At 40.6% G+C, this 27,956-nt stretch overlaps 1 protein-coding gene across 1 annotated transcript; it reads left to right on the plus strand.

Moving 5' to 3' along the window:
- Positions 1-26,661, plus strand: C6 (complement C6). Its single transcript, XM_074855414.1, has 18 exons — positions 1-333; positions 1,567-1,724; positions 2,434-2,590; positions 4,914-5,058; positions 5,705-5,846; positions 6,696-6,834; positions 8,815-9,015; positions 13,150-13,390; positions 14,095-14,217; positions 15,180-15,346; positions 16,255-16,480; positions 17,697-17,868; positions 18,948-19,059; positions 19,482-19,614; positions 20,583-20,774; positions 21,305-21,395; positions 22,770-23,011; positions 24,933-26,661. The coding sequence occupies exons 2-18, from the start codon at positions 1,567-1,569 to the stop codon at positions 25,112-25,114; spliced, it is 2,823 nt and encodes a 940-aa protein (XP_074711515.1). The 5' UTR covers positions 1-333; the 3' UTR covers positions 25,115-26,661.
- The last annotated feature ends 1,295 nt before the right edge of the window (positions 26,662-27,956 follow it).

Here is a 27,956-nt window from a genome sequence, read left to right on the forward strand (position 1 = left end):
CTGACTTTGCAGCTAACAGTCTTACAGCAAGTTAATAATGAAGCTTTTCTGTTGGCTTCAGTGTACACAGGTTACAAGACATACAGGGAAGTGTTTTGTGGTGTTTTTTTTTTTTTTCTCTTTCAAGTGTTGAATTAATCTCTCATGTACTTACATTTATATGGCTGTTGATATGCTTCTGATGTATTGATTGGTTCGCGTTTTGCTCACAGACAAGAATAAACAGTGGTTTTCTATGTACAGTACAGTGAAGGAATGAACAAAGTAATTGTTCTGTAGGGTTTCATCTCTTTTCTAAGCCAGCACCATTGGTGCAAGGAGCCAGGAACTCAGGTAAGAAGAAAGATGTAATACCTGTTCTCTTGGTTCATTGGCAAGAGTGCTGATTTCTCTGTCTTCAGTTATCATATTTTGTTTGATTATACTTAAATCTCTCTGAAAAGCTTATTCATTGATGAGTTATTGTGTAAAAAGTGCTCACTATGACAGCTGTGTGAAGATTTACTGTTGTTCTTTACTAAAGGAGGAAGCAATGTTTTGACTTGACGCAATTTCATTTTTTCTCAGCAAGGTATAAAAATCATAATAGCATATGCAGCTAAAAAACTAAAATAGAAAGCAATTGCACATTTCATTTCAAACTTTTCAAAATGGAATCTTTTGCTGTACTGCTTTAAAATAAATACTTTGCTTTTAAAACTTCCTATTAGGTTTGGTTTTTTGAGGCAAAATAAAATTATAATATTCTACTGTAACAGCCTATCGAATTTACTGTTGATTGATGAGATTCATGATGAGGGGGAAAATCTTTTGCACTTTTCAATGCATAAATAGTTTGTCTAGAAAAAGTTTTTCAAGTTTACTAAGCATTATTACTTCCTAAAGACTGTCTATAACCTTCTGTCTCCTCAAATAAAGTTTGATTGACCCCTGGAATGAGAAATAGTCTAGCTGTTCTGTCTTATGCTGTTGGTAGAAGATTTGGATGAAGTTTGGATAGTGATGGCTTGTGGTTTAGACAGGCTAGTCAAAACTAAGAACAAGATAAAGCTGAAGGAAGGATTCACTGCAGCAAAATGCTTGTGCAAAGAGGGGATATAGGCATGTGAAAATAAATTGGTTACAGGGTAACAGATGGGGCTGCTTACTCTTTGTTGTTTTACATGTTTTATAGGAAGATCTGTCTCATGCTTTTATTCTTATTCCTACAAAATATTTTTGAGAATACTTCTAAGCAATGAAGAGCAATAGCAGGTCTTTATTTATCACATTCCAAATTATTTATAAATAACTTCTTAAATAGAAATAATCCACGGTCGTGATTAGTATTCCTGACAAGTAAGTAGCCGAAAAAGCCATTGTGAATTCTGGTCCTTAAAGTATTAACTAAAATACTGATGAATGTGTATCATGCATTACTACCCCTTCCTAGGTACATTGTTTAGCAGCTTTGTATTGTAAAGCAGGTTTGTAGACTGCAAATTAGAAGAGATGTCTCTCTAAGGATACAGGCACAACTGTAAGTGATAGTTTCTTGAGCTTTTCTTACCTGTCCATGTGCTGTAGATGGACAACTTCGCTACAGACAAGACTATGTTAATGTACCTGATCCTGCTGAACCTGGCAATTCGCAACAGCCAGGGGTGCTACTGTGAACATTACCCATGGGGGTCGTGGTCTGCCTGTTCACAAACCTGCAATTATGGCACACAGACCAGGCACAGGTAGAGTCAAACTATCTCACTACTTCTATGTTTCTATTTATTCCCTGAGAAAATACCACTTCTGGGGAAGGGTACCTGTGTCTGAAGCTTCAGCTTCCATAATATACAGAGAAAAATTACAAAATTTTGTATAAAGACAATTACAGTGCCTCCAAACAAACCTATGTCTGCCAACACATGTAGTGAGGAGAGAACAGCCAGGTCCTGCAATGGCCTTGCCAGCAGCATGCCTTGAGCAACCAGCCCCTGTGAGCACACAGGGCTGGAGATCAGTGACCCGCTCCAGGAGCTCTGCCCAGTGCAGAGCAATGCCATGGGAGGAGTGAGCTCCAGTGCGGCAAGCCTGCGGAAAGTTCCTGCCTGTATGATTAATTTTATGACAACAGTTAAAGTCAAATAAAGATTCAGCAGCACCAAATCAGATGCAATTCAGTGGCATACTCTAAACTTGTGAAAAATCCCCTCTTTTCCTCCTGGCTCTTTCTGTAGTTATTCTCTGAGACATCTGAAGTGACATGAATCAAAAACAATTGCTCTTAAACTTAAGGCATATTTGGGGTTTTTTTCAATCAACATTCTGCAACTATCTATTACCTCTCAAATTTTTTTCACTGGGCTCAAATAATTTTATCAGCCTTCACCCACAATTAGAGAACATCTGCAATCTGTCTATGATTCCTTCCTAGCATAACTTGTTAAATTTTTGTAGGCAAATAAGAATGGATGAATATTATAGCCAAAACTTCTGTGACCAGCTCTGCACAAAGCAGGAATCTCGTGCATGTAACCAGCAAACATGTCCTATCAACTGTCGTCTTGGAGACTTTGGCCCTTGGTCAGAATGTGACCCATGCATTAAAAAACAAGTAGGTAGAAAATATATTATGTGGGTTAAATGCAAGAAATTATGCTTAAGAGATCTATTTGTTTTAGACATTCAAATTTATGGCAATTGATCTGTAAAATGACAGTTTAAGTTAACAAGGGAAATTGGTTATGAATTATAAAAGTAGAAGATGGAGAGAACAAGTTAAAATAAGCAGAGCAAAACAGAAAGGGCTGAGTTAGTAGCATAAATCCATTTATTGTCACAATAAAAGATGAGTTTTCCACATAAAAGATAAATTAAGCTGTAGAGTTTGCATGTCTGTTTAAGCAGGAGAAAGCCATGGAATCTTTAGCTTATCCATAGCATTCTGTATGTTCTAAAGACAAGAAAAATAGGATCAAATAATCTGTTAAAAAGAGTTGATCAGCAAATCCTAACGAGCACTGGCTAGAAATGCTTAGGTTATATCTTGCACTGATAGTCAGGATCAGTTTGAGATAGCTGTTAAGAAAACCAGAGCACCATTTCCCCAACCTTTACAGCCTACACAAAAACCATGTGGATGTGCTTAATATCTGTGAAACAAGGCCCAAAGATTGTGTTTTTACCTCTTGGACTTGTGTCTGTTGACTGATGGTACACTTAGATGTGTGATAACAGAGAAGGACGAGGTGAAAAGTCAGGTTCAAGTGGGTTTGACCTAAAGCAAACAAGCCCTGTCAAATGTAAAGTTGTAGAGAGTGGTAAGGGAACAGAATGCAGATTATTTGGGCTAGTTGTTTGGCTGGTAGGTCTGAGCTTTGAGGTTGACCGTGATAGCAGCCCTGAGTTTCTGTGCAGACACAGCCTTCAGGTGTCTGAATGTCCTGCTCAGCTTCAGAAATCCATGCCTGAAAAGCTATTTTGAAAACGCTGTCAGATATCATAAGTATATCTTTACATACATATATAACTTTCTGATGCCTGTGCAGGATGAGGGAGACATGAAGTTGTTCTAAGCATAAAATGTGAATCACCCTGTGGGTTTCCACCCTGCAACTGGGATGGAGAGTATGAGAACAGAGCAGGGAGAAACAGTGAGAGAGTGGGAGACAGCAAACAAGCTGCAAGAGCTGAAAGAAGCATTGCTCTCAACTGAACTGAGTTTTTTGTCATCAATACACCTTAAATGGCTGAGTTTATTGTTTCTTCTTCTTCTATGCATTCATATATAGAAACATTGTTCATTTTTATTAACTTTAAATACCGATGCAACGTATTTTCTGCTTCAAGCAAAAAAGCTGCTTTTCTGGACTGTGGTCCATTTTTCCTATATAAGCTATAAAGATCACTGTTTGTGATCTTTATAAATATAAACAACCATCAGAATGCAGGGCGTGACTTCCAGGGTAAGTGTGAAGATTAGTGTAAGCAAGCTTCCAGTGGCAGGGGGGGTGGTGGTGAAGAGGTCAAACCTCACACAAATAATATAGTTAAGTGTTATGGATACCATCTCGAGCTCAAAAGCTTTCAGATGGTCTGGTGTTGCGCCTCACACTCTCCCTTCATAGTCACATGGTTACTGATTTTTACTAGACATCTTCCTGCATTGTTTGACTTCAGGGTATGTCTACAGGGAGGGAAGTAACAGAAGCCTGCAAAGAATTGTGCTTTTCCAGTGGGGAAAAATTCTTAGAGAAGGAACTGTTCAGTCACATGCAGACAGGTCTCACCAGCAGTCCCTTGAAGTGGAGTGGAAAACATACCTGGAGTGATTTGTCTAGCAGAACTTCACCTTTGTTATTCTGCATGGAAGGTACTGACTTGGGGAGAGAAAAACCAGTCAGCTCCAGATTTTGGTCCCAAATCTCCTTTAGTAACAGAAACTTTCAGGAAAACCATTTTTGTTCTCCCCAGTCAACCAGTGCTCTTCAGACAAGATGCCTCATGTGTAGGAGCCAAGCCAGCTGGTTTGGGGATGGAGATACATGGCACTGTCAGAGTATATCAACAGAGATCATAAAGAACAGGAAAATTCTCCGTAAGCCTGTTCACACACTATTTCCTACTGTACCTTTAAAACTGAAGGTACAGGAACTGAACTGTTGATTCCTCCAATGATGTGGACCAGGTTGTCAAGTGTTTAATCATGTATGCTCCATCAGGGCTATTGAGGTTTTTGGATTTCAGCTCCCTGCCTGCCTTACCTGGGATGATGGTGCAATAGGATGTAAGGACAAAAATAACTGATTATATCCTTCAGGGTTCTGGTTTTGCTAAAGTTTCAGCAGCACTGAGGCATGTAGCTCTGCCTTGGGGGGCACTTAGCTACAAAAACAACTCACACAAACAACCCTGGTTTTATTTCTTCTGCCTTTCAGTTTCGTGTCCGGACACTTCTGCGACCATCCCAATTTGGGGGTCAGGCCTGTACTGAGCCACTGGTGGATTCCCGCCCATGCTTCCCAGCTAAGCTCTGCAACATAGTGGAAGTTGATTGCAAGAATAAATTTCAGTGTGAAAGTGGTAATGATAATCTTCATTGCATAACTTCTGCATTATGAAATAGTCAAAAGATTAGACACGGAGACATAAAAGATCTAGATCTTGTATATTCCATGCACAAATTCCAGGAAAAAAAAGCAAAGACAAAGTCTACTTAAGGATTTCATATGTATTAGTAGCACCTTATCTTTGAAGTTTCTTCTGTAACTAAAAGTAATTCAAATGCAATTTCTAGCCTGGGATGTCAGTATGACCATGATAGCTAGACAGTGGCACTGTTCCAGTAATAACTCTTTGCACAAATACTTTATGGACAAACATATCCATAGTTAATATGAACATAAACTCACATTACTTTTAATAAATTTGTGGGTATTTCTTCTTTGCTTCAATTTAAATATACTTGATTAGCCTCCAAATAACTTTATCTACATATCCTTTTGCTAAACCTTAAATTAAGCCTTTGCAGCTTCAAAGCAAGGCAAAACTGGCAGAACTGAAACAACCATTTCTTATTGAAATAATCCAGGCTTTATACTGCCTCACTGTTAATTCCTATGGCAATTTACTTCCTTTACTAGGGAAAAAGACAGACTGCCCTTTTCTGCATTCAGACATGACTAATCTTTGCATAAAGTTTCTTGCTGCCGCTGTTTCTCCGGTACAGGTCGCTGCATTGCAAAAAAATTGGAATGTAATGGAGAAAATGACTGTGGGGACAACTCTGATGAAATAAATTGTGGGAGAAAAAAGACTGTGTGTAACAGAAAGTATGAGAGCATCCCAGGTGTGCACTTAATAGGCAGTGGGTAAGCCAGCTTTACTTATTTTTTGTAAACTTGAGATTGTTTTATCAGTAATTTACACAAACAAAATAATCCCCAATTAGCATGTGAGAGTATCCCATTAAAACACATAAACTCTCAAATTAATATTAACAAGAAACTATAAAAATGCAGCCAAACCGTCAGGCTAGGACTTGCCCACTGCATCTGCCAGTCCTGCTCTGCACCGCTCGTGCACAAGATAAAGAGCTGTCAGGGAGCACTGCTGTCTGAATGACCCTTCCTGCCTCACAGCAACACAAGCATCATGTACTGGCAACTTCCAGCTCAGTTATGGCAAGTGCTTCAGAAATTTTGAGGATGTTCCTCTATAGATGTTTGTTTGTCTATGATATATTTCACATGATACCAACCATCACCTCTTCCAGGCTACTAACTGTGAAACCTAAATGTAAACCTATATAATGTGTAAAACCTAAACATGGGATGCCTGTCCCAGGTGGTCTTGCATTTTTTAACTTGATTTTGAATTCAGTGCACTCTGGTAACATCACTTATTGTAGAATTGAGAACTGCTTGTTCATTTTCCTACACCATTTTTAGGCGATTTTCATGCTGACATTGGGATTATCTAGATGGTTAGGCACTGCTGGAAAGTAGGAAATGGGATTGCTACTACAGCAGTTTTCAGGTGAATTCTGTATGAATAAGTTCTTGTAGAGGAACTTCTTTCAAAGCAGTAACATATCCCAGGTGCTCATACCATTTCATTCAAATCTACAAAATCTTCAATGCAGCTATATACCACTAAATGTTTCAAGTCTGTATGTCTTTCTGGGATTGTTTAATCTCTGGAAATAATTTTTTTGTTAGATTTCATATTCTGGCAGGAGAGAGCCGAGGTGAAGTCCTTGGCAACTCATTCAATGGAGGACAATGCACAACAGTGAAGCACAATGAGAAAAGGAAATCGTACCGTGTTCCTGCGAACCTGGAGGCTGTCAGCTTTCAGGTATTCTCAAGCAGCAACTCCTAGCTGAAAAAGCATTGCCATAATCACAATGCAAGTTATGCACTCAAGTCTTAGGCAGTAATGTGTGTTTTAGAACAAGATTTCTCAACCTGGTGAGGCCTGAACATGCTTCAGCTGATGTGTGGAAATGGGTTAAATTGAGCAGTTGGGTGGCTCTGTTCTAGCCATTCAGATCTTACTCACTGCATCATATATCAGAGTCAACATGATTGATTTGGGCTTCTCTCCTGCTTCCTCATGGCTGTGTCTTTGTTCTGAGTTGTTACCAAGGGCAGGGCCTTCTAACCCTGACATAATCTGGCCAGAGGCTTATTCAAGTCCAAAGCTCATTTCAGCATCACTGCTGTATCCTCGCAGTACCAATGGCTGTCCTAACTCCAGCTTCCTTCTAGTCATCTGCAGTCTTGGGACATAGCCATTTCAGCCCCTCAGTCCTGTCTGTTCCCTTCCCAGCCCCTCCAAAGAGCAGCAAGGAGAGGAGGCAGACATCGAGGCTGGGAGGTAGGAGGAGAAGAAGTACACAGTCTGGGGAAGAGTCTTGCAGAACAGGCCAAGGACCAAATGAACCTGGCTTGTATCTTATCAAAAATATGGGAATCACTGATCTTTTTTAGACCTGATATTTTAGACTTTCATACACTGATATTTAGAAAATACTTTAAATACCATGGTTAGGGCACAACATCTGGATGTGCACATATCAGCATGCCCTGTCTGAAGCCCACAGATACTGCATGGGGAAGAAAAGAATGCAGGATGTAAAAAAAGCTCAACTAATATATTAAATCTGAACTGCTGATTTTTGCTATGAGTGCTGTGAGTTTTTAGTATTACTTTAACAAGAGCAACTCAAGAAAGAACACTCTAATACATTCCATGGAAACTGCAACTGGATTAGCCATGACATGTAGGTTTTGTCAATAATGATGAAAAATTGCCATGTGCAGAAATATTCAATGGGGAAAACAAGCCTTGGTTTGCCCAGGTCTCTTTAAAGCTGTGTGGTTTATTAAGTTACTGATGCCCATTTGCAGAACTGTTAAGGGTTTGTGAATCTCACCTTTGAGAGTGCATCTATATCTTTTAACATTTAGAGCAGCCCTTGGTATAGAAGGGTCACTGGATCAGGCTTTCTTTTTGGAACTCCAGTGTGTTTTCATGGTAAAGCATATGACTTCTTGGAGAATGGAAGTGGACTGGGGAAATGGACCACCTCATCTCCTAAGGTCATTAGCAGCCCTATTAATTAAACAAGTCTAGAGAAGGGAAAAAATTGAATCTTTCAAACACCCACAGGGTTTTGCCTGAGTTTTGGGAAATGTGTAATTTCTGAAGTGATGCTGAAGTTGTTTTGATGCTTTGCACAACAGCCCCACTGAGGTTTACCAACTTGATCATGCAGGTTTTCTCCTGGTTCCTCTCCACCTACCCTTAGTCCATCATGCAGTATGGGTGCTAACACTGCAAGTATGCTATAAGACTCTCCTCTGGAAGCCTGTTCATTCCTCTAGCTGGGAATTAAGAAGAAAGGACAGAAAACATCAAGATCTTTCCCTTGCAGAGTATAGAAGACATGGTGGGACTGGGCCTTAGTCATAGTGTGGACATAGCATGAAGATCTGAGATTCTTTGAAAAGTGTGCTGAAATGCTTGTTGAAAATTATTCCTAAGCTTTGGGGCATGGGGGTGGGGAATTTTAGAAGCTTTACATGCTTTTTTTTTTTTTTTTCCCTGTCTAAATGTCTATTAGTAAGCCTACTTCTTATTTTGTATTCATCTCACCTATTAACATTTCTCAGCCTCATCTGTTGTGTTGATAACAGTTTTTTCATTTATTGCCATGTCTCAAATAATTGGGCATGTTTCTTTCATTAAAAAAACCAAGAATTCATTGCTTAGTAGATTTCTGTTTCAGATTATTATTTTGGGCAAATGCATTTTGCTTTACTGAATCTCCAGGTAATAGATGAAGAGGATGATGTAACATCAGATTTCTACAATGATTTAACTCCCCTGAGTGACAGTGCTCATAGAAGTAGTTCATCCACTCATGGTGCCCGAAGATCTTCTGGTATCCCATTTTTATTCTCAAGAAAGACACGGGTTAAAGTCACATCATCTTCCTCCTTCAAGAAAGCCATTGAAGCCTCATATGAAAAGGTAATTGAATGTTGCCTCCAATTTCTTCATTTCAATTTGTTTCTGTATGCTCATTTCAGAATTGAGTTACCTTATCAAGGCATTGGCATTACATTTTTTTTTAAAAAAGGCTAGAATTATGCATTTAAAAGTTCCTCTTCTGTTACTACAGGATGTTCCTTGTTGTAACATATCTTCTGTAATGCAGTGTACTTTTCTGGTTTTAGTACAGAAATCACAAGCTTATTCCATTTAAAAAAGCATAGATTTGACATAGATTTGAGATTATCAGATTGGGTAAACCACTGCTTTCCCTATTCTAGTAATAGATTTGAGAAGGCAGAATGCCATGTAGTAGCAGTAGCAGACAGCTATAAAAAAAATTGAAGTGCACTCAGGAATGTTATACATATGCATATAGTGGGAATTAGTCTGCATTAGTTATTGATTTGGTAACTAACTTGCATATTGGAGTTTCATGGCTGCCAAAATGATAAGGATATCATAAGGATAATCTCAGAAATAACACATCCACAGAAACGTTTCTGAGAACAGAAAACCTTTTTCCCATAAAATTGTGCACCGCTAATGCAGATGAATACTGTGGGATATAAGATTATGTACTTTTATAGTTTAATGGCAGTAAAGGATGGGCTAGTAAAGGATGGGATAGTATGTCTTCTTGGTTTCTGATCTTTTGATCATAGAATCATAGAATCATAGAACTATAGAACAGTTTGGGCTGCAAAGTCCATTTAAAGATCATCTGGTTCAAAGCCCTGCAATGAGCAGGGCCATCTTCAATTAGATCAGGTTGCTCAGAGCCATATCCAAGAGAAGGATGTTGTGGGGGACCATGACAAAGGCCTTACAGAAGTCCAGATAGATGACATCCATAGCTCTTCCATGGCCCAATGATGTAGTCACACCATCAGAGTAGGCCACAAGGTTGGTTGGGCAGGACTTGCCCTTGGTGAAGCCATGCTGGCTGTCTCAGATCACCTCCACGTGCTCCATGTGCCTTAGCATAGCTTCTCTTAGGATCTGTTCCGTGATCTTCTAAGGCTGACAGGTCAGTAGTTCCCAGGGTGCTCCTGCCTACCCTTTGTAAAAATGGGTGCAACGTTTCCCTTTTTCCAGTCATCAGGGACTTCACCTGACTGACGTGACTTTTTAAATATGATGGAGAGTGGCTTGGCAACTACATCAATCAATTCCCTCAGGATTCTGGGATGCATCTCATCAGGTCCCCTAAACTTCTGTATGTTCAGGTTCCTCAGGCAGTCTCAGACCTGATCTTCTCTTACCATGGGAGGGACTTTGCTCCCCTAGTCCCTGTCTTGAGGTCCATCCACTTGAGAGGTATGGGAGGAGAGATTGCCCATGAAGACTGAGGCAAAATGTTATTGAGTACCTCAGCCTTCTCCTCATCCATTGTTACCAGTTTGTCAGTTGTGTTCACTGATGGGGTGTACAGTTTCTTTGCCCTTTCTTTTCTGGCTGACATACCTACAGAGGCACTTCCTATTGTTCTTCGCATCCCTTGCCAAGTTCAGCTCCAGCTGTGCCTTGGCCTTCCTGACCCCATCCCTACACAACCAGCAATGTCCCTATGCTCTTCCCAGGATACCTGTCCCTGCTTCCGCTGCCTGTGCATTTCCTTCTTGCCCTTTGGTTTGACCATGAGGTCTTGACTCAGCCATGCCGGTCTCTTGCCTTCCTTTCCTGATTTCTTACTCATGGAGAATCTCTTGTGCTCTATGGAAAGCACCCTAAATATCATCCTCCTGACCCCCTTGATGTCTTCTGCTTGCATCATGGTAACCTCTAGGGCAGGATTCAGCTTGTACTTCCATAGGCAACAGCAGTTCCACAGGGATCTGCATCTCAACTAATCACCCTCCTTTTGTGTTGATGAAGACAAATTGGATGGGTTTGTACGTAAATGCCTGTTAAGTGAATTGTGCCCTAGCAGGGCTGTAGAGGGAGCCCAGGTAACCACCTCTCACTCTTCTCTGTACCAAATATAAGGAAAGATTCTTAAAGTGAGACTCAATGTTATGTAATGCATTTCATTATCAACTACTTTACTAATCTTGCACATCCTGCTCCATGTTGTTATTTTTAGATACTATTTTATTTGTCACTGAATTCCCGTACTGTGACATCAAAGGACTTCTGAAGGTTTTGTATCAGAATTTGTGCCCACTCCCCTAGTCCATGTTCCTAGTATTTCTGGCAGCAGTTAATTGAGTTGGACTGCTTGAACTACAATTCAAAAATTGAGAGCTCAAAGATAGGAAGCTATCTCCACCCCTGGGGATGTCAGGCAGGGACAGACATGAATTTGTGGCAATTTTGCTTATGATATTTGAGAGGAAAGATTACTTAACCTGCATGTTCAGGTGAAACCCTGCTTTGTTAGAAAAATTCCAATTAAAACTATTGTTTTGAATGTCAGTCCAGCTCAGCTTGTGTTTGGTTGCTTTTGTCAATGAAGTAGTTTGTACGATAAAACTGAACTTGAATACTCACGTTTGATTTAGACCAGACATTCTTTGGGAATAATCATCCCTGATCTACTAATATTTTGTATTAATATCTGGTACTCATGGGTCAAGCTTGCTACAGGCACAAGGGTTTACCACTATGATTAAACATGTGTCCAGAAATGACTGCAGACTTTGGAATCCAGTTTCCTGGGATTGTTCTACAAGTGAGTTTTCCAATATTGTGCGTGCCTCAGGGATTTAACATAGAAATCACTGGGTTTGACAACTGTAAGGTAAATTGCTAGTAATAAAAGCACTTAATTGCTAGTAATAAAAGCACTTAAAATACTTTTACTAGCAGAGAGTACAAATGTGAGATGCATGTCAAGCAGAAATTCATATTAAGCATGCAAGTTCATGCTAAAACCAACTAGGGTTTTAGAATTAAAAATTTGCCAAAGTGGCTTGAAATTTTGGTGTCATAACTGAAATGTTAGCTGGCACAGCTGAAAATTGAGGATCAGATCCTAAATCATCTGAAAATCCTAAAAAAGATATTACCAGGAGCTGAATATAATCTGGCAATTGTTACATGCCCTATTTCTTCCATTCTTATTCTCACTGCAACAGAAAGCTGAGTATCCTCAGATTATTTTCCAATGAGCAAATAAGAGCACTGAAATGAGCAGTGTTGTGCAGAACTGAGTTGAGGTCCAGCTTGCACGTTACGTTGCTCAATCGTGGCTGGGAGAACTCCCTGTCTAGATGCATCCTTGTGTCTTCTAAGCCAAGTGACCTTGGAGACAGAAGTAGAGCAGATCCAGCTTATCAGCAGCAAAATTCAGCAGAAGAACTGATGTATAAATCAGTAACAAATTATTTTATAATAATCTTTCCTATCTGCCAGTTGGTCATTTGCTTCAGTTTGCCCTTCCTTTTGCTCCTGATCTCTTTGCTTCAGCCTTGTGCCATTAGTTGCCCTTGTCATTTTATAAATCCCTTCTTTCAGTATTTTCTATAACTCTCCTTCCTATTTAGTTAAACTCCCACATAAACAGTCTCTAGCACTGCAAAAATGTATGAATTAATTATTTCAAAAACATCCGTTTTTTCTAAGTGTAAAAGAAGCTTCCAGTTTTTGAGCTTACTTTTATTTTTTTTTTCCTCTCACATTAACAGCCTGACACTTGAACTTAATGACATCTTTATTCCTGTGGTTTAGTTTTAGATTTAGCAGACTGATAAATTGTGAAACTTCAAAACAGTGACTTAGTATCCAAAATACCCACTCACCAGGTCAGTTGACCCGTGGATGCTTATAAACTGAAACCTTTCCTCTGAAACTTTTGGTTGTCTTATCAATTGCTGGTGTATCTGTTACAGCAAGAGTCCTTTTGCTTTCTGTTTGGCAGGTGCTCAGGGAGTCCTAATTTTTGTTGGAATGCTATATACTCCCACAATATAAAGGAGCAATAAACATTGTCCTCAAGAACCTCGAAGGACTCTTGGAAATTCCAGGGCTAATTTGTTCATGGTTAAAGCAGCATGACACACAGTATTAATTAGTTCTTGCAATGTATCTCAGGACATACTCTTGTCAACTCTACTTTTTGCAATTAACTACCCATGAAGGTGCTAAGACTCCCCTTTTTCTTATTTCTAGAATTCCAAATTTATTAGAGTCCATAAAGTCATTTCTGTTGCAAACTTCACAATGAAACAGTCAGATCTGCAGCTCTCAGATGTCTTTATAAAAGCACTTAACCACCTGCCCCTGGAGTACAACTACGCTTTATACAGCAGAATATTTGATGACTTTGGCACTCATTACTACACCTCTGGGAAGATGGGTGGTTCCTATGACATTCTTTACCAGTACAGCTCTGAGGAACTGAAGAACTCAGGTATGTAATCTTTCAGAAGAAAATTTGTTTACCAGCTTTTTTTATCCCTGTTTTAAGGTCTTACACCACACAGTAAGTTCTCCAACAGCAAAAAATACTTTAGACTTGCATAGACCCAGGAATTACTTACACTGCCTAAATATAGAGCAAGAGGATATTTTTGCTCTACACTGTTTTAATTTGAAAAGTTCAACAGGTTCCTTACTTGCTAAAGGTCATTGTGTTCAGGGAAATCTCTTAAGAGCTTCAGATCAAGACCAGGTGCCACTAGGAAAAGGTGTTCCAGCATATTTCAGTGTGGGACTGAGGTCTGAGAGGTGTAAGTGGTACTTTTTTGGAAACAGTCATTAAAGTTGCTGTTATTGATTAGAAATTGCTCTAAAAACATTCCCATGACTGCCAGGCTGTCAAAATGAAAAGACAGTAATACTGAAGTGGAAGTCTAAGGTTAAAAGCTGTGATCCTTAATGCCACTGCTGTAACTTGCATGGGTATGGGAGGGTACCTAAAGGGGATCATAAGGATGGCTCAGTCCAATGCTGTTTGTACCTGGGGAAGCAGGTGCCTACAGTAGTGAAATCTCCAGTGGTGGGAGAAGAACAGGGAGACCTGCGATGGCTTACCTCGGTGTGGGAGCCTGGGGGCATGGTGTCATCATGTGACATGGTTATGGTGATGAATCTGCTGCTCTGTGGTATTTCTAGGCCTGGCAGTGGATGAATCAATGGAGTGTGTCCGAACAGAAACAACAAGGCGTGTGTTCTTCCGGAAGAAAAAGAAAGTCAGTACCAGATGCACCACAAACAGGATGACTGTGAAACACGAAGGTGATGATGATGAGGACAGGGCCCATGTCCTGTTACTTACCCTGAGAGATACTGTTCCCCTCAGCTAGGTGCCCCAGGTGATCTCCCAGCTTTGTTGAACTACAGGTGCTCTTCCACCACTGTCAGAGGAGCCAATGTTTCACTGTTTGTCTACGAAGCAAGCACTGCAAACATCCTCTCACTTGCAAAAGAAATTATGATGTAGGACCACTCCTCCTCTGCTCTGGAGCACCATCACTGGGGACTCGGTGGCACTGGCTCTTCCAGTCAGTTACAGATCTGACATATTCCCCATGGTACTGGGTCCAGGGTCAGGCATGCTGGGAAATGGGCACAACTAGAAACTTGTGATCATGACTGAGTCCCTGATCTTTAAGGCTTGCTCAAGACTCACTGAGAGAGTTGGGCAGCAATAACATACTCCCAGACCTTCCCCTCCCATCTTCCTCATGCCAGGCAGACAGATGCAGGAGTTCCCTGGCAATGCCAGAAATCCGTCTCAGGAACTGCAGAACATTGCTACATTTTCTGCAAGAATGGCAAGAATCATGTTCTGCCTCATTAAAACAGGGATTACAACACCTCCAGCATGTTTTTGACCTCATTTAATGATCAGTTTCCATTACTCAGGTGTTTACAGCTGGAACTAAAGATCTTGCCTTGCAGTGTGTTCTTCTAGAGGAGCCTGCTGTATCCCCTGCATTTTCCAGAAGTGTCTTGTGTAGTTCTGAATATCTCCATGGCTGAGGTCTCAGACACCTTCATTTGGAAGACTATGACAGGCTGTTATATCAGGGATTGTTTTTCTGAGCTTAGACTTCATTCTTCCAAGAGTAGCTTCAAAAAAGTAATCTTAGTATATTCTTTTATTTCCTCTTACACTTTTTCTTAGAACTCTGTTGTTACATCTGCTGTCTTTGGAAGCCTTTGTCTGACAATACTGTGATGCAATCCCATTTCAGGTTCCATTTTGGAGTCAGCCGAACGGTCAGTCTCCCTGGTAAAAGGTGGCAGGTCAGAGTATGCAGCAGCTCTGGCCTGGGAGAAAATGGGGGCTTTTCCAGGACACACAGTCTTCACAAACTGGCTGGAATCAACAAAGGACAATCCAGTGGTTATTGACTTTGAGGTAAGAGAATAACAAGAAAAACACTGAAATAGTAAAGCATTCACCAGTTAGCAGCTCTTCAGAGAGCTCTGCAGGTGTTTTGTCTTTTAAATTGGGATGATGCTGTCTGTGATATGAATGCACATATATATGGGCACTAGTTCTTTTGCATGTTGGTTTGTAAGCCACACCAGGTTTGCATCCTCCACAGACAGTAGGAGTAAGAGGGAGTAATGTGAATGATTTACTCTGGCACCAGCAGGAGCTCAGGCATGGGCAAGGTTTAGTTACTGTGCAGGAAAGCAGCGCATGGTGCTGGGAACACTTTTTTTCCCTGTGTTCTTTTCCTTGTCAGGCCTATGTTGCAAGGTATGGTGTATAGCTAAACTGAAACAAAACAGCAGTCCCCTGGTATCTCTGTCCTGCTCATTTAATGCAGCATGCTGGCACTGTTGTGAGTGCACTGAGCTGCCTCCCTCCCTGCCTGGAACAGCAGCCGCTCAGCAGCAACGGCAAAGCACTCAAGGCAAACAGCAAAACCTGCCTGAACGCAGCATGCAGTGATCTTTCTCCCAATGCAGCTGCTGAGCTCCTGAAGGCAATGTAGGGATCCCTCACATGGTAGGGATGGGGTGTAAGTAAACCCCACGTCATCTATGGTGTCCTGAATTTTTAGACATGATATCCCACTTGGCTGGTTTTCCACAGTCTCACAAAGCCAAAAATCGGGGAAATAAAAGCAATATAAAAGGATAATATTGATGTATAGCACTCTCATACTCCTTTAAATCATCCATAACTTCCAACACACTTGATTCCTGTGTGATATAGCTTCATATGTAGGCTCTAGTGCCTTCAAAATCCTGCGGCTACGCCCAGCAGGACCCTGCTGTGTCTAGGTAACTGCTTACTGAATGGCTGTCTACCAGGTGTCACCCATCCTGGATTTGGTGAAGAATGTGCCATGTTCTGTGACCAAACGTCGCAACCTGGGGAGAGCCTTGAGAGAATACGTGGGCAGGTTTGACCCTTGCCAGTGTGCCCCATGCCCCAACAACGGCAGGCCTGTGCTTTCTGGGACAGAGTGCCTCTGCCTGTGCCAGGCTGGTACCTATGGCAAAAACTGTGAGACACGAGCTCCAGGTTACAAATCAGGTATTTGGGGTGATACTGTCATGATATAAATATGGTCCTTCTGGTATCTATTTGTCAAAGATGAACCTGACATAACCTTCCCTTACTAAATCCATAGCACTTCTAACCATATGGCGATGGTCCGAAAGTACAAGAATAAAGGTAGGATTTAAAATAAAAAATCAAACTGAATAGGCACAGCTCAGAAAAAATTGTAAGACATGGTAAAAGATTCCTTAACTACATAATTAAGATAATAGGAAATGAGCTGTTCAGCAATAAGGATGAAGTTGAGATCAAATATAATTGATGCAAAAATTAAGAAACCCATTCCTTAGTTTTCCCTATAGCCTATTACACTTAAGACTAAATGGGTAATGGAGATAAAAACTGTTAATTATAATGTGGAAGGAAAACTCAGTTGTCTTAAGGAGAGGGAACATAATCGTCCTTCTGAAGAATTTAAAGAGCAATTTCATGAAAACTGGTTTTTGAATTAAATTTGAACTAGTGCCATACCTGTGGGAAACAGAAGAGACTTACAGTATTATATTTATTATTACATATATATATATTCCAGGACCAAAAGGGGACAGAAAGGAAAGTCACTTATGCAGCTACATGTCTCATTATCTGACCTGGATAAAGAAATATTTTGAAAGAAATAAACAATTGAAGATATGCAGATAGACATGAATGTAGAAAGTGTATTTCATGCAGAAAAGAAAGGGTGTGTAAATAAAAATTTTTATATTTGCTTCATGGTGGCACAGACAAAATACCTTAGGGATTAAGAAAAGACAATAGTGTTTTAATTTAGCTTGCATGGGATGTAGATTTGGGATTTAGACGTGGTGTTAGAGCACAGATTTATTTAATTTAAACTCATTAAATACTGAGCTATCTAAAAAGACTGTCAAGACCATGAAAACTCAAACATCTGTGTGTGCAACAGAAGTAGAAATTAAGCTGCTTCTGGGTTTGAATGTTACTTGCAATCAAAAGTAGAAAAGAAGATATATTTTAGGTTTTCATGAAGCAGCTGGAATTTGACCAACCATCTCTTTGGAAAACTTCACATTCTAGATACAATCTATTCCTTTAACAGTAACAATTTTAAATCCTCTGAAAACAGCTGTTACGAATTAACCACCATCCCTCTCATATGTGGCCTTAAGAGAAATACTATATATGGTATAGATCTACCAAAAGATGGGATTTGTTTTATTTCTTGCAGTTGCTGTAGATGGTCGCTGGAGTTGCTGGTCTGAATGGAGTTCATGTGATGCCTCCTTCAAAACAAGAAGAACCCGGGAGTGTAATAACCCCTCACCAATGAACGGTGGGAAGCCCTGTGAAGGTGAACGGGAAGAAGAAGAGGACTGTTATGTCTCTGTGTTTGTGGATGGGTAAGAAGGTGGTAGCTCAAAAGATCTCCATAGTCATGGGGCAGAATTAAGGAAGCTTCCAGAATGGCTTTGTGACTACCAAGGAGAAATAGCAGACAACTCTCCTGTCTGAACTTCTGTGGTGAGGCTGAGAGAAGGAAATGTCTGAAAATCTTCGCAACTTGCTTCAAGTTTGGATTTATTCATTGGTTATTCCTAGAAAATGGCTGATGAATTACATTCTAAAGTATGCCTGTAGATCTCTTACATTGTTTTGCATGGCTTCTTGTCTAAAGCCATGGAGAACTCATCTGTTTCTGTTCATAGGAGTTCACAGTTTCCGTTTTTTTAATATCACATCCTTTTCTCTTAGAGGTTTATGTCAGAGCTCAGTCTCAGAGACAATTCCACTGAATCTACCAAGATTTTCATGTTCCCACTTTGAGTATGTCTAATGTACTGGTTTTGTATGGTTTCAACCTAAAATCCTAACTCCAACCCCAAACTGGCTCGGTTCCTTGCATCTTCAAGAGCAAGGCTTTGTACAGATTCAGTTTTTCTAGTGGAACCAAGACCTGAAGCAGGATTTTCATCATTCGTGCTGTAATGACTACAGAGGATATTCTGGAGCGGATAGGAGAGGATTAAAAGCAATGGGCTCTATAGTTCTTTGTTACTCAACTCAGACACCACGGATATACAGCTCCACGCTCACAGAGCCACTGCCTAATGGCAACAGGAGGGTTTTGACTACACTCTTAAACCCAACCAAATCACATGAACTCCTTAGAGACTTTCTCCATATGCCATTCTTTGCCTCTTTTTTATTACTCTATAAAATATTTTATGAGTTATCTCGATAGAAATCATACCCCTGTATCTATCAATTTTTAGTGCTCTCACAATCTCCCTCCTATCAAGACCTGCAACTTTTGATGTCTACCACCTTTTATTTAAGAGAATAAAGTTTTTTCACCATGGGGGGTGGGGTCGGGACACACATGCAGCATTCCTGTTCAAAGCTCCTGACATTCTGCCATTGTTATTTGGTGATATCAATGCTTAAGATACAGCCTTACCAGGAAATTTTTACTTTTCAGAGGTGCTCCTTGTATAAATGATGATGAAGCCAGGAGAGAAGAGGATGTCTTGATTGGTGAACCTGAGTCTGGGTGCTCCAGGCCAGACCCACCAGAAAATGGCTTTATTAGGGTGAGCATAAAAAATGAGTGATACATAAGGAAAGCGTAGTAGTTGCAGAGCTGGGAAATTTTACAGCTTCTTTGCTACATGTGCCTGATATCCAAGCTAGCTAGTGTGCTAGTGAGCAAGTTGCTGTGTATGTGGCATGCTGTGGGACTCTAGTCCACCAAAGTCCACCAGCAACAGAAGCAAAGGTAAGGTAAAATCTATTTCAAACAGTGGTCCTTGAATTCTTGTATCATAACCATGACTTCAGTTAGTGTAGCTGGACAAACTTATCATTATATGGGTGAGTGGATGACTCATATTTCAGAGTAAGAAAAGTACACATTTATTACATAATATCACCAGGCCTTTATAATTGTTTCTTTTCATAATGTTGTCTCATTACCATAGATTCTTGAGGGGCTTTTTGGTTTCTTTTTTTGTAGAATGAAAAGAACCAGTATGCTGTGGGAGAAGAAGCTGAAATTGTCTGTGTGAGTGGTCATATCCTCAGTGGCTATCAATTCCTTCAGTGTCTGCCAGATCAAACCTGGACACAGCAACATGTTGAATGTCAACGTAAGAAAGAGAAAACTAATTTAGCCCAGCAACAAAATTGAAGTGGAAGAAAAAGACACAAAATAGATTTTAATACAGGTTTTAGCAAAAGAATCTGTAATGATATTTGAAAAGATAGCATATTAAGAAGGTATTTCATGTAGAGATGGCAAAAACCTGCTGAGTCACTACATCACTCCTTTCAATTCAGAAGTGTAACTATTATGTGCTTTGCAAGGATATTGTAATCTTCAGTGCTTTAGAAAACTCTCAGATGGATACTGTGAGGTCCTTCTCTTCTATCTTTAACAGAAGGACTCATCTCTTGTTTCCAGACTTACATAGATATCTTTAAGTTGATGACGGTTATGCTGAAGAAAGCATTCTTAGAGGAATCTGTCTACCACTTTTTATATTAAATGGATGATGTGTCTCTAACCACCACCCCCCCCTCCAGGCTGCCTTGAAAATCCCCACAATAAATCAATGCCTTGAAGTATTTATAGTCCAATTAAGAATTAAGGATCAGAACTGACCTGGGTTTGCTAACAGGAGACATTCCAGTAGTGTCCTAGAACTCAGTGTGATTTCACTGACTTAGTGTTCATTTTATCAAAAAAATTTACCTGAATATACTTACGAGATTTCTACTGCCATTTATTTTAATTGTTTGTTAATAGCTTCATTTAATAAAGTATGCTGTTAATGCCATTCTTATTATTTTTAAACTGTAAAATTAAATTGCTCATACTAGCATACATTAGAAACACTGTAATTAGTTATTAATTGAAAAACATTTTTAAAGACTATGACTGCACTAAAAATTTCTAGACTTAATTATGTTAAATATTTATTAGTTTTGAATGTCAGTCAAATGTTCAGTGTTATTGAGTGTCTTTATGGCTTTTCAAATGAAACATTATGACTTGCTGTAAGTATCTGCACACCATAAAACCAACAAGAATTATACTTTTTTCTTGTTTTTATAGCCTCGGTATGCCTCAGGCCACCAACATCTGACAGTGTGACAATTTCCCCATTTAAACAACAGTACAACATTGGTGAAACCATGAAGCTGAGCTGCCCAGCTGGGTTTATAGTCACTGGTCAAACACAGTACACCTGTGGGAAAGACCTGACCTGGATACCTCCTATTTTGAAATCTATTACGTGTGAAAAAGGTTAGTATGCCTGCAGATACTTTACTGTTTCTATACTGCTGGTATTAACAGCACAGTTTATTTTAGCTACCTAGAACTAGGAGGCAGATGACTGGTTTTAAGACACATAGCAACGGTTCATTAATTTTGGTTTTACTTTGTGCCTAACACAGTGCCATATAATTTTGGCCCCAAGCTTCTGCATTCAGTTCAGAATTTTTGGGTGCAAGGTACTGTACACTTTAATTATGAAACTGAGATACTGAAACTGTTTTCTTAAAAACAAAACAAAACCCAGCTGTATTAGTAAGGCTTTGTGAAAGCAAAGTAGGAGAATGCATTCTATTGAAATTTCAGCTTCTCTCCTTGTACAGGGTTTTCCAGTGATTTTTGCAAAGACTGATGGGTACTTGTGGAATCCCAACCACAGCAGCTTTTGAAGAGAGAAATATGTGATAAACAGAAATAAATATATTGTGGGTTTTACGGCAGGAGTCTAAGGTATGTTCACTTTGTTACTAGTTACAGTAACTCTCACTCTTTTGTTTCAGATGTGCAGACTGAAATCAGAGGTGTTTGCAATCCAGGACAAAAGCAGGTTGGATCTCGGTGTGTTTGTATGTCTCCAGAAGAAGACTGTGGGTAAGTTATGTACTTCAATTAGAAAAAGCCAAAGTTTCTCCGCTGGTAGACCAAGAGTACATTATGACAAAAACCAGGAAGAGTAAAAAAAGACAACAGCAATTCAGGGATACTCTCTCTTCAGAAATTAGCCAGCTATGCCTCTATATCCAAATTACAGCCCCATTTATAACATATGAAATAAACGATCAATGACATTATCTAATGGCACACAATGTCTCATCCTTCTAATCTACTTTACCATCTGCTACTGGGGATCCCAACTCTTTCTTTTCTTATCTTTATTCCTCCAATTTCTATATTTTCACTGTCATCATCTCACTATAATAGCTCATGTTTCTTGTGTTTGAGGTTTACCTTTTTCAGATGAACATGCTGCAAAATATACTCTATGTTTCAGTCTCCAGAGCATATAAAAAAAAGTAAGACTTGGATTTACTGTCTCTTTACACAGCATGACCTGCACAGACCACTGAGCCTTCAAGTGAATAGAGGGTTATTCTAGAGGATTTTTAGTGAATGACTGGTCAGAGTAGAGGTGTGGTGTGGGGCTGGAGATAAGAAAGATGAGCACAGACTGAATATGAGCTCTGCAGCTGTAGGGCTGAGATCAACACACATTCCACCACAGGGCTCCTGTGTGACCACAGGCAAGTGCCTTGGCATGGGATTCATCTCATTCATGCTAATGCCCAAATAACCAGGTATCTTCTCTCTCAAGAGTTCTTGGGTAGAGAGAGAGCATGTTCAGAGGGTGATAAACATTGTCAAAGGTGCATAGGCCAAATCCTCTGAAAACTAGAGAGGTTTTGTTGACTAAAGCTATAAGCTTAACTCAGGAACATAAACAAGGTGAAGCTGTATTTCTCCATCACTTTGGGAAATGACTAAGCTCCACAAAATGATGCTGCTTGGAAATGGCTGCACTTGCTGTGAATGGCTCCACTCAGGAACCATGAGCAATACAGAAACTACAAGCAGCTTGGCTGGGTTTGCATGCCATTGGTCCCAAACTAACTGCCTCAGAGGCAGACTTGCACACACAGCTGTAGGGCTGCATTAACTCAGACAAGCCACTCCAGCGTCTGTGGAAATTTCACATGCCTTGTGGAGGTAACAGCACCTCCTGTTTTCTTGTGCAGGCACATGTCCCTCACCTCCCACCTGTTGGACAGGACCAAAGCTTCCTCATTTCACAGCACTATGCCGCATCAGGCCCAGGTCCTGCAGTAGCTGGGACAGCCTTAGGTCTTTAGACAGATATCCAACCTGAACATGGCTTTGCTGTGTTTCATCCAATGCTGGTGGAGCATTTAGAATCATGAATTTGTTTCACAGCCAACTAAAATAATTCTTCTTTTTTCCTTGGGGCAGTCACTTCTCAGAAGACATCTGTGTGCTACATGCTGTTTCTGAACAGAATGTGACCAAGACCAGCTGTCAGTATTCAGCTGAAATGTGCCTTGGAGAGCAGTCATTTCATTTCTTGCATGCTGGCCCTTGCCATGGTGATTCCAACCTGGACTGGGCTATTGAAAGGGCAAAGCTCTCTACAAAGAGCTTGAAGAAAGTGCCCTGTGGCTATGACACCTGCTATGACTGGGAGGAGTGTCCAGGTATGATTTCTGAACAGTGGGATTTGTCCAGCCCTTTGGATCTAAAAATAAAATGTGCTGACTCCACTGCTCCAGGAATGGGATTTACAGGCATTGTGGTCCATATGAGCAATTTGAGCAATATGAGCACACAGTCCTGTGTCCCTGCTATCAAGCATTACACTTAGATGTGTGCCTTTTCACTTAGGCACAAGTTGTGTAGCATTGCCACTTTCCATTAGTAAGGCACAAAAGGAACTTGGAGATTAATGGGTCTTTTTCAGGAGAATTAACATTTGAATCTTTAATCACAAAAACATAGTCGGCAATGTTATTGCCCATTCCCCATGAGGCTACTATAACCACTAGTTCGTACTTCAGGAGTTAATTTGGGCCACACCCTCTATAGCATCTAATTAAATTATGAAATTAAATCATGATACTACTTAGAAAGCAAGGCTGGGACCATCAAGATTAATGGGATTTTAATGGTAAAATTTGCAAATACGTATTTGTGAAAACTCTGTTTTGTTAGGAGTTTTAATGAACTAGCTAAGCTGGTGAAATCCCTAAGAGGATTATTTTATAAACACTGTTGTGCAGCTTGGCTATTTACTGTGTAACTTAGTGATAAGAGCAGTGGGTTTTCCCGTAAATGTCTGAGGTGCTGGCCGGCTCCATGCACATCAAGCATTTGCCAGGAAAAGGCTGAGTGGCAGCCACACTCATTCCTTCACTTGCTTTCAGAGACAAATATGATCCTTATCACACCTCGTCTACTTATGGTAAATAAAGCAACAGCAGTGTGCAGTAATCCTAAAACCCTGTTTGGAAGATGCAAGATTTATGCAGCACAGGATTTGAAGTAGGTGGCTGTAAAATTACTCCATGAGATGTTGTTCTTTGTGGGGCTTAAGCACAGGGTATGACCAGGTGTGCCCCTTGAGGGACATGCTGTGGTGGAGCCTCTAGGCACCTAGGACTCCTGAGAAGGTGGTTGATTTAAAAAAACATTGGGCTTATTTATTCCAGAGCCCCTAAGAAGCCTAAATCTGCTCCCAGGGTGGAAGTGGCTTAAAGCTGGATCCTGTGCCAGCACCCTACTGTTTTTCTCTCAAAAGCCTACAGAGCAGCCCTGTTCAGTGAGGAAAAATGAGAGAGAGAGGAGAAAAATACCTTAAATAAAGTAAGTTTTCGTTGTGGTGCTCAAGATGTTTGAATTGGACTTTCTTCCTCACCATCTCCAGAGAAGTCTTCTTTCTCATGGGTATGCATAAACATTTAGGAAATGGAAGTTTTGGTTTTCCTGAGAACGAGTAGTTGGTATCAACACAGAGGCAGAAGATACTGCAATATCATGGAAAGTAGCTAAATGGAGGAAAACACATATTTTTCATATGTTTTAAGAAAGGGAAGGCAGAAACCTGGTTTCCTGCCTAGGGAATTTCTGGGAAAGAATACAAAGAGTCAGAATCTGATTAGATCAGAAATGGGTAATGAAATAACCAGCAAGACTGAGCTTTACCACAGGCCAGCAGCAGGTAGCTTAGCATTCATAAAGGGAGCTTTAATGAAATAGGAGCTGACACAAAATGGACCTTAAGACTCCATTTCACAGCAACATTGTGTGCAAGGATAATTGGGAACAGAAAGTCAACTTAAAAAAGGTCAGGGAAAGACAGTGACTAAAAATAGTTAGATACTTCATTTCTGCTTCTGTATGGGCCACTGCTGCAAAAACTGATATTTAAAGCTCCTTTTGTCTCTATTCCTATTCCTAATAACCTACCATCTAGTGTATGCACTGTAGTCTTTTGTAGTCTAATGTATTGCAAACCTCCAATAGTGTTTTTCCCTGTTGAACTTTGAAACGTTGTCAAACTATAAAATATGTTTTTAGTCATGACATTTGCGGCTAAAATTCCAACACGTTCATTCTCAGGGACACAGACCCAGTGCTTCTGCCTGATGCCTTACCAGTGTCCCAAAGAAGAGAGCCGCCTTCACTGCATCCAAATGGAGTCGACAGGGAGGAGGAGGACAGTCAGTCATTGCACGCTGGCAGCCATGAAGTGTGCTGGCATCAAACTGGAGGTTCTGGATCAGGGGACCTGCCTGGTGTAACCTGTCAGCTCTCCTGACAGCCACCATGATCATCCCACCATGCGCAGGCTGAGCCATCCTGGGAAAAATTTGGCTGGTTATAAAAGAACAAGTAGATAAAAAAAAAAGGATGAAAAACAAAATTAGAGATAACTTAACAGATTTCTGGGAGAAGGGTGGTGGTGGGCTGTTTTTGGTCTGAAAATTACCTGGAGTCTGGTAACTCTCACTGCTCTCACTGCTGGTAACTGTGGATGTGCAGAGGAAGGGAGGGAAGCCGATGGAAAGGGAGAAAGAGGAGCATTGCCTCTGGTCTCGCCTGGTGCTGGATGAGGCATTTCCTTGCTTCAGCCATTCGAGGCTTTGTCCCTTTGTGACTGCTGTGCACCCTAGTTGCCTCACTGGCTGAGTACCTGCTGTATCATCCAGGAAGGCAGACCAGGCACTTCAGCATCATTGCATGTTCCCTCTGACACCTAACAGGGTCATGAAGGAGTCTATCTGTACAAATTCAGGAATGGTACAAATTCAGGAATGGTACAAATTCAGGAAGCAATACAAAATACTGAAAAACCACAAATATGCAATGATTGAGTGAAATCTTCAAAATCGTGTGATTTTTAATCAGAATAACTGAAGGGAGGAAGCATTTGCTTTCTGGGTCGGTTTGCTGGTTTTGAGCCTTGGACACTGTTGGGGAATTTTTATGGTACCTCTCGAGGTGAATTAAATACAGGTTTGTGCTCAAATATAAAAGAAAAACTTAATGAACAATGCATTGGGCAGAGTCCTACCACAATACACAATTCTACATGGTGTCTGCAAAGATGTGTCACAAGCAGATTCTTTATATACACTTTCGCCAGCACCAATCCTGAGAGCAGTTACATGGGGCACCTCAGCCTGCCTGTGGGCCCACCTCCCAGCCCAGCTCTGCTGCCCAGTGTTGGCCCCTGAGTTTGGGTCCCTGAGCACTCCCATTCCAGTATGGCTACAAGACAATGCTGAGTCTGTTTCTTATCTCATCACCAAGGGAAATTTCACTCCCTTGCAAGGAGTCCTTCTTTCTCTGGCATTTCTGCTTCCAGCCACTTTAACTCCTTCTTGTAGGTGGGCCTTCTTGCCCTCCATGCCAGATCATTCCTTGGCCACAGATTACCACTGCTGAGCAGTTACAATTAGAATTTCCCCTTCAACACTCAGAATTTTACAAAACTGAGGATTAGAAACCTGCCTTCCAACAAGGGGAAATCTGAAAATCACTTTTTTCCACCAGCAGTCAGCAGAGCAATGAAAGTCAGGAAAAAAAGGATGAGATGTGTCCATTGGTGAATAACCTGCTCTATGTATCAGTGTCACACTTCCAGAGGGGCTGGGCAGAGTCACTTGGGAGCTGGGCATGGGATGGATGTGAAATGGTTATTTTCCGTCCAGGGAGGTATCAGATCCCTATGTTTGGGATGTTGCCAAATTCCATAATTCAGCGGCTAGTCTCAACTGGATGAAGTTCAAGGAAAAAAAGCAATTAATCCTGCTGCTAAATACAATAAAGCATTATGTTTTCTTCCTTAAAATGTGTAGCAAAAATTATTATAAAAAACTGAGATGTTTGCCTTTGTAGTTCTATAGCTCTTTCCTCCAACTGAAGATATATGCTAATATGCTGATGATGCACTAGGAGAGGGTTGCAAATTTGGTTGTCCCAAGACTCTTCTTAGTGCCCTTATTTCTTCTTGCTGGTTGCATTCTCAGGGGGAATAATAATTCAGAATGGCTGCATATGCCTTCTGCACCCTCAACAAGAAATGAAGATTTCTTGCTCCTGACCCTCTAACCTTAATACTAGCTTTTCATTACAGGACTCTGATTCCAGTGTGACTGTCTACCAACGTTTCTGATAGGTGGAATTTTTTTCCCTGACACTTCCTAACGTGATAAATTGTCAGATGAAGTTATTTCCTGGTAAACAGAAGGCAGCTGAGAGCTCCCTGGCTGCCCCCATTTCTCCAGGACCTCTGGTCTCAGAGTGGTTGTGTCCTGTGTGAGCGCTTGCATTAAGACTTGCATTGTTCTCTCTTGCTGATGGAATAACTCCCATAGTTTCTGATTTACTGTTGAGCATTATGGCACAGAATGGAGACATCATCTGCCACTCACTAATAAGGTAGTGATTCAGCCATAAACTGAATCCAGAGGAAATCTGCAGTTTGCTGAAATTAGTGGGAGTTTTGCTGTTGGCTTCAGTAGGGTCAGGACTGCACTCGCAAGGACTTTGGGTTTGCCTCTGTGCTCTGTGACAGGGGTCCCCAACCCTCACATCAAAGACTGCAGCTCTTTAACATTTCCTGCAACTTCTATCTTTTTTTTGGATAAGCTCTCCTCTTCTACTGTGATAACTTATACTAGGTAATGATAGAGTTTTCTTCCTTCACTGATGACAGGAAATGCTGTCCCTCCTTTGCCATTGTAAGTTCCAAGTAATGTTCTCTAGCTTGATGGATCATTGCCTTGAGTCATAAGTTATAATTGGGGAAGATGAAGCACACCTGAGCTGAATTTTTCAGGGTAACCAGGGTCAGAGAGACCTTACTGATTCTTGAAGGACAGATTTCTCGGTAATGCAGCTTCTCTACTGCACAGAAAAATCTCATCTATTTGTTCTTAATGTCAGAGAGGAGCCATTATTGAAAATGAATATAATGAGCCTTTCCACTGACGCAAACTTCCATACAACATCCCAGCATATCTAATTTTTCACTAGCTCAAGAGTATGTGAAGTGTATGTAGAGTACACTTACCACAGTGAGACAGCTGAGGCACAATTCAATGGCTGGACAATTAGCAGCTGCTGTTGTGAGCTTCT

Source organism: Strix uralensis, chromosome Z (genome assembly GCF_047716275.1).
Source record: "Strix uralensis isolate ZFMK-TIS-50842 chromosome Z, bStrUra1, whole genome shotgun sequence".
Taxonomy (NCBI): Eukaryota; Metazoa; Chordata; class Aves; order Strigiformes; family Strigidae; genus Strix; species Strix uralensis.

Bases quoted from the DNA above. Each gene is read 5' to 3' on its own strand.
- C6 (XM_074855414.1), top strand. From the start codon at position 1,567: ATGGACAACTTCGCTACAGACAAGACTATGTTAATGTACCTGATCCTG. The intron at 15,347-16,254 runs GTAAGAGAATAA...GCTGTCTACCAG, and splicing joins CAGTGGTTATTGACTTTGAG to GTGTCACCCATCCTGGATTT. The intron at 23,012-24,932 runs GTATGATTTCTG...GTTCATTCTCAG, and splicing joins TGACTGGGAGGAGTGTCCAG to GGACACAGACCCAGTGCTTC.